The 18,971-nt window shown below is 41.3% G+C and overlaps 1 protein-coding gene across 7 annotated transcripts in view; it reads right to left on the bottom strand.

Moving 5' to 3' along the window:
* Positions 1–18,971, bottom strand: part of RALGPS2 (Ral GEF with PH domain and SH3 binding motif 2) — a 212,941-nt gene that overhangs the window by 140,477 nt on the left and 53,493 nt on the right. For 6 of the 7 annotated variants that reach the window (XM_075936867.1, XM_075936866.1, XM_075936865.1 and 3 more), the window contains exons 7-8: positions 15,988–16,071; positions 1,279–1,368 (exon numbers count right to left, since the gene is read on the bottom strand). In XM_075936867.1, the coding sequence (XP_075792982.1) occupies positions 1,279–1,368; positions 15,988–16,071 (174 nt within the window). The remainder of the gene's footprint in view (positions 1–1,278; positions 1,369–15,987; positions 16,072–18,971) is intronic. The other variant, XM_075936864.1, reaches the window with a different exon arrangement.

The following is an 18,971-nucleotide window of genomic DNA, read 5'->3' on the forward strand; positions in this document are numbered from 1 at the left end:
TTTGACTCTGAGCTGTATGTACTCACATAAGGAAATATTAGGGATATAAAATTCTGTTTAATTAGCTAACCAGTTAAATATTATGTTTAACTGGTCAACTGTTTAAATCAGGGTGGGCTGGAGAGCCTCCATACCCACAGTGCAGCTGCTCTGGCCCAGCCAGGCCTGCCATAAGTCGTGGAATGCCCCCCCTCCTCATGGCACAGCGAGCCTAGATAGGCTAGAGTAGGCCTCGGACTGCACTGGGCAGGGGATTGCTTCAGCTCAGCTGGGTCACGGTTAACCACTGCCTCCCTAGGAGATATCTGTATTTTCCACATTTTTTCTGCAAGACATCTGACAAATCCTAATCACTACAACCCAAGCAACACTGTTGAGACATACCTGGGTTTTGAACTCTAAACAAGTAATTCCCACTGTTCCCACTCCCCCCCCCCCCCCCCCGACTTTCAAATGGGTGCTAAAATCTATGGGGGAAGTGAGGGAAACTAATGATTGATATAGAAAACCAAGAAACATGTGGATGAGGAAGTGTAATAGCACATTGGCCTTGTCCTCAAAATGATTGTGGTTTGTAGGGAGCTATCTAGAGCTTCATAGGGAGCTCAACCCCATGCAGAGGTTGCACTCTTCTGGAAGCCTCCCCAGATTCTTGCACAGGTGAAGGATATTCACACAGGAAATAACAGGATTTGTACAGTAATGATTAGCTAATGTACTGGAATAGATATTAACATTACGAGACAAGGGAAACATGGCCAGCAGCTGCTTGACCTATTACCTCTTTACTCAAAGTAGTATTTTGAAATTGTATTTCTTTTGGATGTAAATATTTCCTAATAGACAGATTGATATTAGCCATGATATTACTAGAAGAAAAGGATGTCTCAGGTCCTTTCCTTCTCAAAAGCAAAAATAAACAATGTATTTAAACAGCTTAGCCAGAGCAAAGTAAATAGTCAGAGCCTATCAGGATTATCCAACAAAATGGATGATAAATTATACGAACAGAAAAACAGAATTAGTAAACATTTAAAATAAATAATCAGAGCATTTTCTTAAATGAAGTTAATTTTTCTTTAGTCATGTAAATTCCGTGTGTCACCCTTTCCGCTAATGTGGCCACACTGATGAGGCCAAACACTACCACATGCTAACAGACACCACTGCAGCCAAATGGAGTGTTAAACAAATATTTATGCACATACATTTTTGAAAGGGTGAACTCAGACATGAAAGTTTCAGCATTGCAATTCCCAAAACAAATAAAAATCTTACCTTAGCAGTTTTAATATAGTGGCTCAAAACTTCAGCTCTTATTTTTAAAGTTTGTGCATGAAGAATCTCTCTAACCACCCAGAAACTCACCTGAAAAAGAAAATTCACCTCGTTTTAAAACACATAAAAAGGTAGTTAAAGCATATTTGTTTCAAATATTAAGTGGAAAAAAATTATATTAAAAACTACAAACCAAGTATATTTGCAACTTTAAGTTATAAAATGCAAAACAATTAACATTGCTAGCATTTAAAAATACATTAAATGCTATTCTACAATATGAAGTTCATAATTCTATTCTATAGTGATAAACTGAAAGACCCTGCAGCAACAGCAGCTATACAAATTTTACTTATGAAGTTATGTAATTGTGTTTTTCTAGGATGCCACAAATTTTAACCTATGATATCCTGAAGTTAAGGAAAAAATATAATTTGAAAGTACAAAATTATGTATTTATTCACTATGAAATTATGTAGCCACAATACTTCAAGGCCTAACTAAAAACTTTCAGTAAAATAAGTGTGTTGCATGTATATGCAGATTTCTAATTCCTTACTTTCTTATTTGAAAGTTGTTTCTAAATCCTCTTCTCTTCCCTTCCCCCCTGCAAAAAACTTACCTCATGGATTTCCTCACTGAAGACTAGCCATGTATAAATGTAGCTTTAAAGTTTTGCTGTCTGAGTTGACTTTGTATAAAAAGTTCATGTTTAAAATGGGAAAAGTGTTTTTCCCCCGAATCATCCATCTCAAAAATATATGAATATGTTTTGAGTAAACTTCCCAGAAAACATTCAGTTTTGAGCTGAAACTTTGAATTAAGTTTTGGCTCCAATTGAAATCAATGGCAAAACTCCCATTGTTGTCAGTTGGGGCCAAGAGTTCACTCACAGAGGAAAGTTTCAGTTGCAAGACAAACAATTACAACACTTAATAACAGTTAACACAGCTTCAAAGCTATATGGTCTGATTTTCTAAGGTATTTAGCATTGCACCTTACATTAACTTCAGTGGGATTTGTGGATGCTCAGTGCTTCTGAAAATCTGACCAATAATATTTAAACTAAATAAAGGCTTAAAGTAGGAAAGCCTTGCTACACTCTAGAGTCCACAGTAGATAAACTGATGTTGACAAGTAATTTACACTATGCATTTTCTTTGTTAAAATCTTATAAGATTCACAAATGTGATTTTTAAAAAATATACTACTGGAGACTCAGTTATGAACACATGCATTACAAATTGATGGATTAACACCACATCTCATTTGAAACTAAAGTACACAAGCAGGCAGCAGCAGCGCACACGCATGCACATGCACACTCAAAACAAATGAAGTACAGTAGTGTGCTAAACTATCTCAAAAAATAAAGGGAAAGCAATTTTTTTCTTCTTCTGCACAGTAAAGTTTCAAAGCTGTACTAAGCCAACATTCAGCTGTAAACTGTTTAAAGATCAACCATTAAGTTTTATTTACGGTTACAAATTTTTCAGTTAAACAACCTCCATTCCCCCAAGGTATTCATAAGCTCTGAGATTCTACTGTAGTATGATTATATACCACACTGTGTGAAGTGTACATCAAATGTGTTACTGGAACACTCTTTTTAAAAGTTTGGCTGCTACCAAATACAACATATCAAAAACTGCATTAACATTTAAATTTTTCACTTTAAATATGTAAAAATGAAAATAGAATTGACAAAGTTTTAATATCAAAGAATAAAAATACTTTAGTTGTGACAAATTAGCAACAGTGAACACTGATGTATCTTATCTTGAAACTTATACTACTATAAAATGCTGGAAAAGGCTTAACAAAATGTAACAACTACTGTTTCCAGAGTTCTAAAAAATAAACATGATAAATAGAAACATTCTCTGCTATATTCTACTCTTCCCATCCCCAAACTTGTACTGTTGCTTCAACTTCTGAGACAGTAATAAATTATTTCATGCAGACTCCGGCAGGATATATAACCAGACACTATCCTTATGTCTACTTTCAGTAAAAAAAAAAAAATCTTGTTTATCCTATCTAGCCTCACACTGTGCAGTTTTACAGTTCCTTATTTGTTTATACAGAACAGTGCCAGGATAATCAAGTCCCTAAAATACTGTATTCCCGTTGAACTTATACTGATTTGGTCTAAACTAAATTCACTATCACAAAGTAAAACAGCTCTGACATAATTCTTGTATGAAATGAAGATTCAGCATCAGACATTCATATTCATTGTACTTCAGAACTGAACTATACCTTCTTAAAAGAAAATCCTGAATTCCGTACTCAGTTTTTATCCATTCCTTACCAAAGTAAATGAACATAAGAATGGCCATACTGGGTCAGACCAAAGGTCCATCTAGCCCAGTAGCCTGTTCGCTGACAGTGGCCAGAGTCAGGTGCCCCAGAGGGGGTGGACCGAAGACAACGATCAAGCGATTGTGTCTCATGCCATCCATCTCTATCCTCTGACAGAGGCCAGGGATACCATTCCTACCCCCTGGCTAATAGCCTTTTATGGACCTAACCTCCATGAATTTATCTAGCTTCTCTTTAAACTCTGTTATAGTTCTAGCCTTCACAGCCTCCTCTGGCAAGGAGTTCCACAGGTTGACTATGTGGTGTGTGAAGAACTTCTTTTGCTTATTAGTTTTAAACCTGTTACCCATTAATTTCATTTGGTGTCCTCTAGTCCTTATATTATGGGAACTAATGAGTAACTTTTCTTTATTCGCCCTCTCCACACCTTTCATGATTTTATATACCTCTATCATATTTCCCCCCCCCCCCCCGTCTCCTCTTTTCCAAACCAAAAAGTCCCAGTCGCTTTAGCCTCTCCTCATATGTGACCTGTTCCAAACCCCTGATCATTTTAGTTGCCCTTTTCTGAACCCTTTCCAAGGCCAAAATATCCTTGAGGTAAGGAGACCACATCTGTACACAGTATTCAAGATGTAGGCGTACCATAGTTTTATACAGGGGCAGTAAGATATTCTGTGTCTTATTTTCTATCCCTTTCTTAATAAATTCCTAACATTCTATTTGCCTTTTTAACCGCCGCAGCACACTGTGTGGATGTTTTCAGAGAACTATCCACGATAACCCCAAAATCTCCTTCCTGATTTGTCATAGCCAAATTAGCCTTCATCATATTACATTTGCCATTTTGTTGCCCAATCTCTCAGTTTTGTGAGATCTTTAAGTTCTTCACAGTCTTCTTCTGTCTTGACTAACTTGAACAGTTTAGTATCATCCGCAAACTTTACTACCTCATTGCTTGCCCCTTTCTCTAGATCATTTATGAATAAGTTGAATAGGATTGGTCCTAGGACTGACCCTTGGGGGACACCATTTAAATGGACACCCTCTCCATTCTGAAAATTTACCATTTATTCCTACCCTTTGTTTCCTGTCTTTTAACCAGTTCTCAATCCATGAAAGGACCTTCCCTCTTATCCCATGACAATGTAATTTACACAAGAGCCTTTGGTGAGGGACTCTGTCAAAGGCTTTCTGAAAATCTAAGTATACAATATCTACCGGATCCCCCTTGTCCGCATGTTTGTTAACCCCTTCAAATAACTCTAATGGATTAGTAAGACATGATTTCCCTTTACAGAAACCATGTTGACTTTTGCCCAACAAACTATGTCCTTCTACGTGCCTAACAATTTTCTTCTTAACTATTGTTTCGACTAATTTGCCCGGTTCCGACGTTAGACTTACCAGTCTGTAATTGCCAGGATCACCTCTAGAGCCCTTTTTAAATATTGGTGTCACGTTAGCTATCTTCCAGTCAGTAGGTACGGAAGCCGATTTAAAGGATAGATTACAAACCACAGTTAACAGTTCTGCAATTTCCCATTTGAGTTTAGAACCCTTGGGTGAATGCCATCCGGTCCCGGTGATTTGTTCACGTCAAGTTTTTCTATTTGTTCCAAAACCTCCTCTAACAACACTTCATTGGGAATTTGGGAAATGGGAAGTTATATGAACGAAAAATGGCTGAGGACATTGGGGTTTGACATTTTTGTTCTTGTCTGTTTCTCCAAGGCTTTGCCAGCCAGAAGAGCATTACTTATGGAGCTCGGTTTTATTTAATTTTTAAGCAAACTGGTTACTGATAAAGTCTAAGAGGGGTAGCCATGTTAATCTGTAATTTTGAAAACAATGAGCAGTCATGTGGCAGCTTAGAGACTAACAAATATATCATGAGCTTTTATGGGTAAACCCACATCACCACAGGAGTTGGAGTAGAAATTAGAGAAGTGTGTGCTCATGTGCGTGTGTGTTAGTTAATTGAGTCTGGCTGCATGTGTCCCATTCGTAGCATCTGATATGCAAATTTAAATGTCAAATGTGCGGAAAACTGCCTTTGTACTACGTTAACCAGTTACAATCTTTATTCGAGCCCACATTGAGAGTGCCGAATTTGTAAATGAATTCCAATTCAGCAGTTTCCCTCTGTAACGGAGTGATAAAATTCCTATGTAGAAGAATGGCTACTTTTATATCCATTATTGAATGTCCAGGGAAGTTAAAATACTCCCCTACAGGTTTATGTGTGTTACCATGCCTGATGTCTGATTTGTGTCTATTAATCCTTTATTGCAGACACATACATGGCTAATATACATAGCACCAGACGGTCAATCCAATGAGGATGGTACTAGTGATTCCAAGGCAATTTTGCCCTGGGGAACTTTTTTTTGCCAGCTGTTCACTCGATGGGGACGACTGCCATTTTAGTTTCGTGGTATTTTCAACAATTAAATCTTGAGGCAAAGGAATAGGTAAACTCAGATCCCAGGCTGCTGACACTGACCCTTGCTGAGGTAGAGACTGGTTCCAAAGAGGGTCTTAGGGACTTCTCCATGAAGAGATATTTTAGTTGGAGAGATCGTCCCTTCAGCGACCTTGCTGGTAACTTTTTGCAGTGGGGGCATTTCTGAAGTATGCACGCCTCCTCAGAAGTGGTTGATACACTGAGCACAGCCAGAGACAGGAACTGATAGCCTACAAATGAGACATTTAAAAACCAGGGGAACCCAGCATGATGAGAGGGATTGGTAAAGGCAGAGGATGGGTGAGAGATTAAGAATAAAAAGGGTTTTTTAGTTTCTCTCTTTATATATCAAAGAAAACATTTCCTGCAGGACGACTGAGTGACATCAGCATGTCACTCTGCATCCCCAGGAGGCCTGATCCATGTGACCACTTTGTGAAATAGGACAAAGTGCCTCCATCCCCGCATGCCCCCTTGACCAGCGTCCACTTGCCCCGGGCCACTCCCCCAGCCTGCTCAGCCCATGCACCTACCACATGATGTGGCTTTGTACAGTCCAGGCTCTGAGGGACACTAGTGGTTTTTGTTTCGACTGGTGGTATACATTCGCACATGTCTTGGTGGACATAAAAATGATTCTGCACATGGATGGAAAAAATCCATACATGGATAGAAAGGTTTAGAGGGAATATTACGCACTGTCTGTAAAATACTGCCACTATTCAATGCATTTTTACACCAATACAGGAGGGGCACCCAGTGTTTTAAGCTTCAGTGCAACAGAACACGTATATCCCCCCCACTCAGCTAAGCCATATTCACCATGATTAGAGCTGTAGATTAGTTTTTGGAGCACCTTGCTACAGAACCAAAGGACAACTGGTATTTCTTATTAAAGGCATTTATGGGGAAAATGCAAGGGGATTTTAAGGCTTCGCTTCCCCTTTTACTGTAACTAAGTCTAAGAGTCTATCTATTAGAATTAGCAGCCTCTAATGTGGTGGCCTTGAGAGGCTCCCTCCACACCTGCTGCATGCCTGATCCCGGAAAGAAGAAAAAAGGACTATGGAGTACATGGCCTCCAAGATCCCTCAATCCTCTATGGCTTTGGACAAGCCATATAACCGTGACCGTGGAAAAGTCCAAGAGCGGAGAGAACAGTTGCTGCAGGAGATGTTAAAGACTCAACAGGGTCATTAGAAAATACACCAGGACATCATGGGTTTTCTCATGAAACAAACTCAGATGTTGCAAAGCAATATTGACCTACATATCAAAAGACTCAGCAGTCTTTCCAATCACTGGAGAACACCATAGTCAGCACTCGCAACACACTAGGGCTGTGTCTAGACTGCAGGGTTTTTTCAAAAAAAAAAAAAAGTAGCCTTTTTCGAAAAAACTTCACCTGCGTCTAGACTACAGTTATGTTCTTTTGAAATTAAATCGAAAATGCGGCTTTTCTTTTGATGGCGGTACTCCTCATTTCACGAGAAAGAACGCCTTTTTCCGAAAGTGTTCTTTTGAAAAAAGGCCTTCTTGAATGCAAACAGGGCTTTTTCGAAAGAGCATCCAGACTGCCTGGGTGCTCTCTTTTGAAAAAGTGTCTCACTTTTTCGAGAGAAGAGGTTGCAGTCTAGATGCTCTTTTTCGAAAGAAGCTTTTGAAAAAGCCTCTTTCGAAAGAGGCTTGCAGTCTAGACGTAGCCTAGGTGGCAACAATGTATACTTCCTAACTCCTACCATTTCATGCCTGTGACAATTAGAAGCACTAAAGATACACACATGCATATATGAAAACCACAGGTCACCGCATGTCTTGTCATTTCATGTTATATTGCCGTAGGTTTTACATACTTAAGCAAAAATGTTCGCTGTTTACTTCAGTTTTTCCTTTGAGTATTAAATAATAATTCACTCCCCTTAGAAAGCTGGCTACAGGTTCTCAGCTTGATGCTTTTTAATAGCACTTCAATTTTGTCTGTTTCTTTATTGTGTGCAACGTTCTGGGGAAGGGGGGGGTTAGAATGTGTATTTTTATTGGTCAACACAAAGCAGTACAGAATTCAGATGGATGGATTACTGCCTCCTGCTATTTAATCTCCATACTCAGGATAATTATTTCATAAAAACATTAACCACACTATTGAAGCAGACTGTTAAGTGTCTTAAGGACTCCCTCGGCTATATTGCTCCATGGCTGGCTGGAATTCAGCAGATAATACGCTCATTCTTCACTCACACCCTCACAGTAGTTCTTCCCTCTTCACCTCACAGATATGCAGCACAAAACATGCAGCTATCAAGAAGGGGATATTTCCATTGTTTATATCCAATCTAGTGAGTAAACAGCACCAGAGTCCCTTCAATCTACCAGACACATATTCAGCAACCATCCTGCATCTGCTTGGCCAGAAGGTGGCTCTTTCTTTGATGTTATTCAGGTAGTCAGTAAAAAGTTTCATGAGTCAGGGGAGGAAAGGGTAGGTTGGGTCCCCCAGAATCACTAGAGGTTGCATCCCCCAAAACCAGAATTATTTGGTCTGGCACATCCATGGTCCAGCAGGACATTCATGAATCAAAGAACCTTGGCAGCTTAGTAGCAGGACAGCAATCCAGGAGGGGCTGGGATGAAGCAGAGGGACAGGCTGGAGGCAGCCCCACCAGCAGCCTGCAGCAGTAGTACCAGTTCAAGGTAGCCTCCAGCAGCACAGGACTGGGCTGGTGACAGCCCATGGCCACAGCCAGAGCCCCAGATAGCCCTCAGAAGCAAGGCCACAGCCAGTGGACTGCTATGGGGCAGGAGCCTGAGCCAAGCCCTCTGCATCCCATAGCTGGAGGACAATGGCTGGGGCTGGCAGCAGCCCCACCAGCCCACAGGAGCATGGCACCAGAGCTCCAGGCAGCCTGCAGAAATGGGACCAGAGCTCAAGGGCTGCCACGGGGCTGGGACCGGAGGCCAAGCCTTTGACAGCCCAACCAATGCTATAGCCAGCCTTTGGCAGCCCGCAAGAGCACAGGGCCAGAGTCTCTGGCAGCCCATGGCAGTGTGAAATACTGAAACCCAGCAGGCATGCAGTCTGGCTGGGGCATCAGCAGCAGGGTCAGAAACTCAGCAGGCAGTCCGGCCAGGGCTAGAGGTAGTGCCCATCCTCCCCCTCCCCGGGAGGTGGCAGAATTGGCAGCTGGCGGCTATGGCAGGGAACCCTCTCTGGTCTGGAAAGTTCCCTGGTTTGGGACTGGTCAGGTCCCAACGGTTCCAGATCAGGGAGGTCCAATCTGAATTGGCATTTCAACATCGTCAATGGTAATCTGCTTCTCTGGGAAGAACATCCCTGATTACAGCTTTCCGAAAAGTCTTGTGTTCTTAATAATGCAAGCATCGTGTACTTTTACCAACTTTTCCACAGATATTACAGAAATGTCCCAGGGAACCACTAGAACTTCCATAATCATGGAAAAGTATCCATTTCTGTTGATGTACTCAGTCACAAGATGGGCTGGTGCCAGAATAGGATATGCATGCTATCACTCCACAGTAGTTTGAGAACCTCTGTTGTTGCAAATTCATCCTGTTTCTAGTATATTACCCAGTTACAGACCTGTGCAGCAGTAGATAGTTAATGGCCGTAACTGGAAAATTAATTTGGGGGGAGAGGGGGCAGTTGTTCATCCAACTCTGCTGATTGCCCACTGACTAATAGCAATCCAGCACTGCAAATTTCCAAAGTGTAACCACCATTTGCTTCTCCTCTATGAGTGCAATTTTAGCTATGGTACTTCTCAGGTAGGGGTCTGGGTAAAGCTTGGTGCACAGATCCAAACTCTGGCTTTTTCATCCACAAGTTCTGCAGTCACTGCTTGTCATTCCACACCTGCATTATGATGTGATAACACCAATCAGTGCTGGTTTCTTGGGCACAGAAGCAGCAATCCACCATACAGTAATACTACATGATGTCAGAAAAATGCCATGCTGCCACTGGTATTCAACAGCATCTAGCCACTGCACTTGCAAGTTCTACAGATACAGGAGGATAATGCATCCTGTGTCAGCATAAATATGATTTATGATGAGCTGTGTAGTGTTCATGAAAGTGACATTTCAGGGAAATAAGAATCTGGTTCCCACAATCCATGAGCGAATCCATGGCATTCCACAAAGCACTAAGAAAATGACCAACAAGACACCGCAGCAAGGGGTACACTGCAGTACACACTCATATTGCACTGCATTTATATCCATGCAAGTAATTGAGCTGAGAATGCTCAGAGCTAGCCCAAGAGCCCAAATGTGCATACACATGAATGATAGACAAAAGTTGGTGGCTCGATACAAAGTTCTCTTGATGAACTTCAGTCTACTGCACACGATCGTTGTTGCTTCCAAAGTCAGTGGATCAATACTGCTGAAAAGCATCTATAAGTGATTTAATATTCATTTCCAATTCCTTTCCAGAGCTTTACCATCTTTCCCGAGTCAGAAGCCTGACCAGTTGAAGTTCATTTCCCTGTCCACCTCTCCTTGAACGTGGAGAGGACAAAGCACCAGTTCCTATTCCTGAGCAGATTTCCCTTTACATTTTAATCAATACTCAGTTTCCAGTAAAAAACGTAAACCAGAAAGGTAGATTTTAAGTGAGTGTAAGTTATAGCATACAACTCAAAGCTGATTATCTAAGGAAAAAACAACACCATATTCTGAGTTTTATAGACTAGACAGGATTTGAATCTCACCTTCACAGACAATATAAGCGGGCCACTTATCTTCCATATACAGACTAGAAATCTCTTCAGCCCTGCAACCACCTCCCTTGTTCAGTCTTTGCTCTCCAAACATGGTTTTCAGGTGTCAAGTTGTCAGGGAAGTGAAGACAAAAGTTAAGTGATAGTCTCCTTTTATAGTTTCTTCCTGATTACTGGCAAGATAATTTGCTGTGATAAGAGTCAAACAGCCTCCAATGCGTATGTGCTATCTCAGTCCCTAATTGTTGTGTGTATTTCCATTTCCCTTAGTGGGTGATCAACTATCTGGCCTCTCCCCGGTTGCACCTACAAGGCTGGTTGTGGTATTCCCAGCCTCATATTTTAGTAACACAACTTCACTTACAAGGATAGCATATACAATCCAGCAGATTAAGACTTATAAAATGATACCTCTCAAGGCCTACTTTGTACAAAATCATCATAATTATATCATGGTAAATATGAGGGTGCTAGGGTATTGCTTTGGGGTACAATTTGTCAAAATTTCAGTGTACATTGGAACAGAGAAAGTTTGACATGCAGTATACCTAATCAAGACAGAGTCTGTAATTTTATAGATCACTTAATTTTAGCTAACCTGAGCTCCTCAAAAAGACTGTATGACTTCAATGGGGGAATTACACCCAAAATACAAATCTCTGGAAATAAGTCATTATCATCAAGGTCACTAACTAATACAGCAATAGGAAACTGTATAAAACTGGATAGTTAAGGGAGGAACAGAATCAGTAAGAAGATGGGAGTGATCCAGGAGGTTGTCTGGAAATTGGCTATTCAAAGTATTAATGCTAAGAAGCCCTGAGATGCATTTTGTTGGATGTGTATAGTTGTTTGGGATCTACTCCCACCCCATTCCTCAAGTTTGAGGGAAGAATCATTAAATGATTTTCAGGCCTTATCTGACTCACCACAGGACAAGGGTTAAAAAAAGAAGACTGTATCTAAAGGTATCTAAAAGGGTGTGTCAGAGAGGAGAGACCAAAATTGTTCTCCTTGGCCTCTGATGATAGGACAAGAAGCAATGAGCTTAAACTACAACCTAGATGGGGTTACTCTAAGGTAACTTACCACAGCATTACTGGCTGAAAAACCATTTTCAGAGAGTAGTTATTTACGGTTCAGAGGGCATCACAAGTGGGGTTCCGCAGGGGATCTATTTTGGGACTGGTTCTGTTCAAATATCTTCACCAATGATTTAGATCAGGGATCAGCAACCCTCGGCATGTGCACCACAAATGGCACATGGAGCCGATTTTCCTTGGCATGGGAGATGGGAGCTCAGCCCCATCCCACCTCCCCTGGCAGCCTGTGCCAATATTCCTTTAATGTGCGTACCTACACAATGATGCACAAAAAAAATCTAAGCCTGCCCACCTCTGCAGGAACTCTCACTTTCCTCCTGCTCCTGGAAGGTAAGTGTTGTGGCCGCTCTGCTGACGGGGATGGCCCAGGGCTGCACTGGGAAGGGGAGAGGGGTTTGGGGACTAGAGCAGGGGTATTGAAGCCAAAAGTGGCCTCAGGACCAGGGTGTGTGTGTGTGTGTGTGTGTGTTGAAGCCCCGGGCAGCTTGGGGACTGCAGAGGAGGGGAGTGTTGCAGCCGTGAGTGGCCAGCTGCCATTGGCTGAGGCCACATTGTGGGGTGGATGGCGTTTCAGGCCTAGAACACGTGGCGGCCGGGCTGGTTACTGCCGCAGCATGCTGAAGCCATGGGCGGGCAGGTTGGGGACAGGAGGGGGTGTTGCAGCTACGGGCAGGTTGGGAACGGAAAGTGGGGGGGAGGGGAAGGAATGCTGAAGCTGCAAGTGCGAGGGTTGCTGCCACTGGGAAATGGAGCTGGCAGGTTCAAACTATGAGCTCGAGATCGGAGAACTGAGCAAGGCCAAGGATCACACTAAACAGTAACAACTGCATCTTAATTTATTTATTAATGAAGCTGTTGTAAGTAGGACTATTATTGACCAGTACTCAAACCTGCACATAGAGGTGAATCGGTCCAAACTCGGCACTCCACCTCTGAAAGGTTGGTGACCTCTGATTTAGATGATAGCATAAGAGTATGCTTAAGTTTGCAGAGGATACCAAGCTCAGAGGGGTTGCAACTGCTCTGGAGGATAGGGTCATAATTCAAAATTATCTGGAGAAACTGGAGAAATGGTCTGAGATTAATAGGACGAAGTTTAATAAGGACAATTGAAAGTACTCCACTTAGGAACAATCAGTTGGAAAACGAATGTCTAGGAAAGAGTACTCCAGAAAAGGATCTTGGGGTCATAGTAGACCACAAGCTAAATAAATGAGTCAACAGAGTGACACTGCTGCAAAAAAAAAAAAAAAAAAGCAAACATGATTCTGGCATGCATTTACAGGAATGTTGTGAGCAAGACACGAGAAGTCATTCTTCTGCTCTGCACTGATTAAGCCTCAATTGGAGTATTGTGTTCAGTGCTGGGCGCCACATTTCAAAAAAGATGGACCACCTTCACTTTCTCCAAAGAAGAGCAATGAAAATAATTACAAGGTCTAGAAAACACAACCTATGAGGGAAGACTGAAGGAATTGGGCTTGTTTAATTTGGAAAAGAGAAGACTAAGAGGGGACATGATAGCAGTTTTTAGGTATCTAAAAGGGTGTCACAGGGATAAGGGAGAAAAATTGTTCTCCTTGGCCTCTGATAATAGGACAAGAAGCAATGGGCTTAAACTGCAGCAAGGGAGGTTTAGCTTGGACATTAGGAAAAAATTCCTAACTGTCAGGGTGTTAAACAGTAGAATACGTTGCCTAGAGAGGTTGTAGAATCTCCATCACTGGAGATATTTAAGAAATCTATCTAACCTGCTCTATCACAGATGATCTAGACTCGGTTGCTTCCCTGCTTCTTTTTCTCCACAGTCCTCAATTACAGAAGTCTTTCATACTCCAATTTACAGTAATTTCACTAACCAAGTCAGTTAAACGGTTAGTCATTTACACTCAAACACTCCACTAAGAGTGTGAGGAGGTCTGGAAACCAATGCTGCCGGGGCTATCAGGATTACTGAGGCCTGGAATTCCCTGACCCTGAGGGTTACCAGAAAAGGGGGAAGGCACACAGCAGTCCCCGAGGCCAGGGGATCATGAGCTCATCTCCCAGAGACCCCAGGCTGTGGCTGAATAGAGAGCAGAACCGGGGACACTTCCTATTGATGCAGGTCACAAACAAACAGGTACAGGGGGAAAACCCCCACCTGCGGAAAATAGAGAGGGCTACATCTGCCCTGAGACACCACTCGTGCCCCTTGAAGGACCTGAGGCAATCCTTCAGCTCCTTCTGGGCTCCAGGGAGATTAGTGGCCACCAGATGAATACTCCCATAGGAGGAGAGCCTCCTTGCACCCTGTCTGTTTATATAAAACATTGCAGCCGTGTTGCCGGTCAAAATCAAAATGCACCAGTTTTGAAGCTGCGGAAGGAAACCCCCCCCCAGACAAGGTGAATAGCTCTCAGTTCCCCGACACTGATTTGGAGGGAGAGATCCTGCAGAACTCCTTGCCAGAGGATGTAGTGAAAGCTAGGACTTTAACAGGGTTCAAAAAAAGCTAGATAGATTCATGGAGGTTAGGTCCATCAATAGCTATTAGTCAGGATGGGTAGGAATGGTGTCCCTAGCTTCTGTTTTTCTGGGGATGGGTAACAGCTTCTGCACTTCCACCCTGAGAAGATGCTCGTGAGAGGGGTCCCTGAAGAGGGAAGGGAAGGGTGAATGGGAAGGGGGGGTGGAAGTACAAGGGAATAAAGTGTCCCCTTCTTACCACATCCAGGACCCAGTGGTCCATCGTAATATGGGATCAGGCAGGATGGAAGATGAAAAGGTGATCGGTAAAGGGTCTCCAGTCTGAGACTAGTGCACTGTCCTTGCTTGCACCTTCAGAGATTTGGCCTGGGGCCTTGGGGCTTGCTGCAGGGGCCTGCCCTCCTGTCGGAAGACGAGCGGGAGGGACGTCTGCTGCTTCTATTATTGTTGCAGCCCCTTCGTCAGGAAAAATCCGACCTGTTCTGATGAAAAGAGCAGGGCGGGGCCCTAGGGAGAGAGCTCCTCTGCGGAGCAGGAGTATGGATGCCCAGGGAAGATGACAGAGGGATGAGACAGTGGGAGGTGAGATTCAAAGCTATCAGACTTAATCACAGAAGCAACTGTTAAATTCTTGCATGAGAACAAGGAAAGCCGAGGTTAAAGCATAGAGTCATTCAAGGAAAGAGCCCTGAAAGACTCCAGAGGGGAGAATTACCACATCTGATATACAAAAATATGGCATTATAGAAATATAACATCAAGGACTTATTTAAAAAGTTAGTTTAAAATAAAACTAAACAAAAATGGCAAACTGATTTCATAAGCTTAAGCAAATGGAAATATATTGGTTGACACAAGATGTGGGTGAGGTAATATGTTTTACTGGACAAACTGGAAACCGGTGAAAGACAAGTTTCTGGGCTATACAGAGCTCTTCTTCAGGTCATTTCTGGCTGAGAAATTAGCTCAAATAGGAGATTCATTGGCAATTCATTTTAGCACAGTAGGACAGGCTGTTTGAGATTTGTAATAAACTTAAACCATCTGCTTTCAGTGGTCAGATTCTCACTACCTTTCATAAATTGGGATTAGCGGCGGTATATGACCATCTAGCCACATTTTCAACAGTCTTCTCAGAAGCTCAATAATCATTCTGATGGAATTCAACATCTTTTTTTGGACAAGAACTGCTACATAAATCAAAGTCACTAAATAGTCTTATAATGGGAAAATGTTTCTATTTCATCAACAATCCTTTTTACATTAAATCCTTCACCCAGATCGCCTTATAAAAGGAAGTGTATAGCAAATATCTATGGGAAAACCCACTTAACCTCTTTTCCTTGTTTTATTCATCAAAATTTATTATTAAACAAACCAGTTTATAGAACAAGCAGGCCTTTAAAAAGAATGTGAATTATTACAAAGTTGACTTGCTCTAAATTAATCACAGTTTCACCTAAGGAAGTCATTTACATCACAGCCATGTCAACCCCCAAATCTTTAGTAGTAAATGACAAATAGCATATAGATTAAACATTCCACTTGGATGATTTTTAACAGATACATAGTCGTGTTGCCATTATAATATGCAAGAACTCACATGATTGAACCTTCTTGTGAATGCAACTGCATTTGGTGCAGAACTGTACTTCTCTTTCTTATTCCACCCACAACTTGACAATTCCTGGAACACGAGGGAAAAATTAGTTTATAATATTTACTGTTTATTGAGTGCCATCAGAGTGTTCAGTACACTACAAAGAGATTTTTTATATACATTTCAAGATACTCAAATCTTTATTTTCTTTATTTTGACAAACTAAATGGAATGTACTGAAGTATGACAGTCAGGTCAGAGGGGTACAGGAAAGTAGTAGAGGGGAAATATATTAGCCCCAGATTAAATAGGTCTCTGTTCTTAGGGTAGACTAACAACAGCTGATCCAGAAGCAGCACAAACCTGGTAGACTCAGAGCAATTAGGCCAATTAAAAACACCTAGATCATGGGTCTGTAACCTATGGCTCTTTTGTCATTCCCAAAATACATGCAACTTTTTTAATTAAAAATGAAAAATTCAAAATTTTAAAAACAGGTAATTACTCATGTCAAGATGGCCCTTGTCTATTTCACCTTTAACTGTTCGTTTTAACAACCATCAATCCTCTCCACTCATTGAAGGTAATGTATATTCTCTTATTATTTGATTGGTTGAGAAATCTTTCCATCATTATAAGTGATGGTGAACTCTGACCCCCTAACAGTAAAAGAAAGAGATGACATGTACCAAAATTTTCAAAAAAGAGTGGACAGACTTCTATGCATTCATGGAGAGGTCTGGATCTCCACAGTCTCATTTGTAGTGAGATACTGTCCTCAAGGAAAATGAAACAAAACAAAACAAAACAAAAAAATCGAATTTAGAATGGCATTTCATGACAAAACATGCCGCATTTGCTACAATATACCTGAAGGGTGACACACAAAAAAGCCTGTGGGGAGCTGCAGCAAAAAAATGAACATTGGACAAAATAGCCCGCTGGCTTGGTCAAAGAAAGGCGGGAGCCTAAACTCCGCAAGTTTTGTGAGCTCTTACAACACTATTTGAGAGGAGAAGCCTTTCACTGAAGGGGATTACGTGAAGAGTTGCATGTTAAAATTTGGTCATGAGCTATTTGACGAGTTTCACAGCAAGGACAAAAATCTTACAGAAAATTCAAGACATGCCATTGTCTGCAAAAACAGATCATGACAGAGCTGTGAAAATGGCCCATCAAATCTACAAGGAACAAATGCAAAATTTAAGTACAGCTACTTATTTTTCATTTGCTTTGGATGAGACAACTGACATGTGACAATCAGTTGTGTATTCTGGGACAATATATTTGCGGAAGTGCTGTGCACAAAGAAGTAATTGCAATATTACCAATGAAAAAAATCAAACAAAGGGTTAAAACTGTGATGAACTTTGTAAACAAGAAAAATACAGTTGGATATCTTGTGTCTGTGGGTACAAATGGTACATCTAGCATTGTCAGCAAATTCGGGGATTCCCTACTCTTGCCAGAACAACTGAACCACCCGCTTTTGAACATTTATTGCACTGTGCACTTTGTACGCAATCTTGTGGAACCAAAGTCAGAAATCTAATGAGACTGGTCATTCGCATTGTCAGCTGGATTCTTGCACAAGCCATTAATCACAGTCAATTTCAGCGACAGTTCGAGGAAGTAGATTCTGAACACTCAGATCTGTAAATGCACAACGTTTGCTGATTATCTTGTGGCAAAATTTTGTCTTATTTTGCCACCTGCATTAATGAAATTAAGTCATTTTTGGATACGAAGGGTGTCAAACACACCAAGCGCTCAGACTATGACTTTTTGCTCAAGTTTTACTATCTTGTCAACATAACTGGTTGTTTGAAGACGCTGAATCTTAAGCTACATGGCAAGAAAATACAGTCCTGAGACTGCAGCAGGCAATGCTTGGATTTGAGTTAAAATTCACTTTCTTCAAAGATATCAAGATGGGAAGACTCGTAATCTTTCAAAAGGTGTGAATGTTTCGTGATTTGTATCAGAGAGAGAATACAAATAAACAGCCTTGATTTGCAACAGCTTGCCAGGTTTGTTTCTGAGCTCTTGATGGCATTCAAGTCTCATTTTGTTGACTTTTGCAACCAATGCTCTGTTTAAGTTTTTGATTTGTTCATATAAAGCGTCTGTTGAAGAACTGGATTTGACAGTCATTCCAGGCATCTCAGTCAGCGATTTGAAAATGGAAATAGCAGATTTCAGTGAGTTATGTACCTGGATGGAAAAATTCGTCAAGCTGAATTCTGATTTAGAATGCCTTGCTCAACAACGTGCAGAACTGGCAAAATGGCACAAATGGGCTGACATGAAGAAATTGGAGCACGATGATAATCTGAATCTGCAAACTTGGAAAGAACTTCCTGTCACATACAAAGCCATGAAGTATAAGGTAATTTGTGCTCAAGATTGACAGAACACAGCCTGAACGTGTGCATGAAGCTAAATTTGACCAGTTATGATATAAACTTCAAAGAAATGTGTGCAAAGATGTAGCAACAGAAGTCCCATTAAATAAAGTCTGTGAATACAATGTTTCAATTATGCTATTACTAATTATGTCAAATAATAATATTAAATTGCATATTTTCAGTCATATAAATGGGCACTCTCACACTGGTTCTTCATTGACCACTTTTCTGAATTTTGAAATAGTTTGGCTCTTTGGTTTGAAAAGGTTGCCGACCCCTAACCTAGAACCAATTAGGAGGTTTCCAGACTCAAGGGAGACAGGTTAATTAGAACACCTGGGGTCCAATTAAAAACCTCTTGAGATTGGTTTAAAAAGGGCTTCCCTTCTGCTTGCTCAGTGTGAGAGGAAGAAGCTGATAAGAGGAAGTGTGGTGGAGAGTCTGGGAGAAGAAAAGGCAAACAGATACAAGGAGGAAGAACATCTGGTGCCAGGGAAGGCTGCGGGGAAGTGGGCCAGGGATGCATAGCTGTCATGCAGCTGTTACCAGAAACTTTATAGACAGTTGTTATTACAGAGT

This window comes from Pelodiscus sinensis, chromosome 9 (genome assembly GCF_049634645.1).
Source record: "Pelodiscus sinensis isolate JC-2024 chromosome 9, ASM4963464v1, whole genome shotgun sequence".
Classification (NCBI taxonomy): Eukaryota; Metazoa; Chordata; order Testudines; family Trionychidae; genus Pelodiscus; species Pelodiscus sinensis.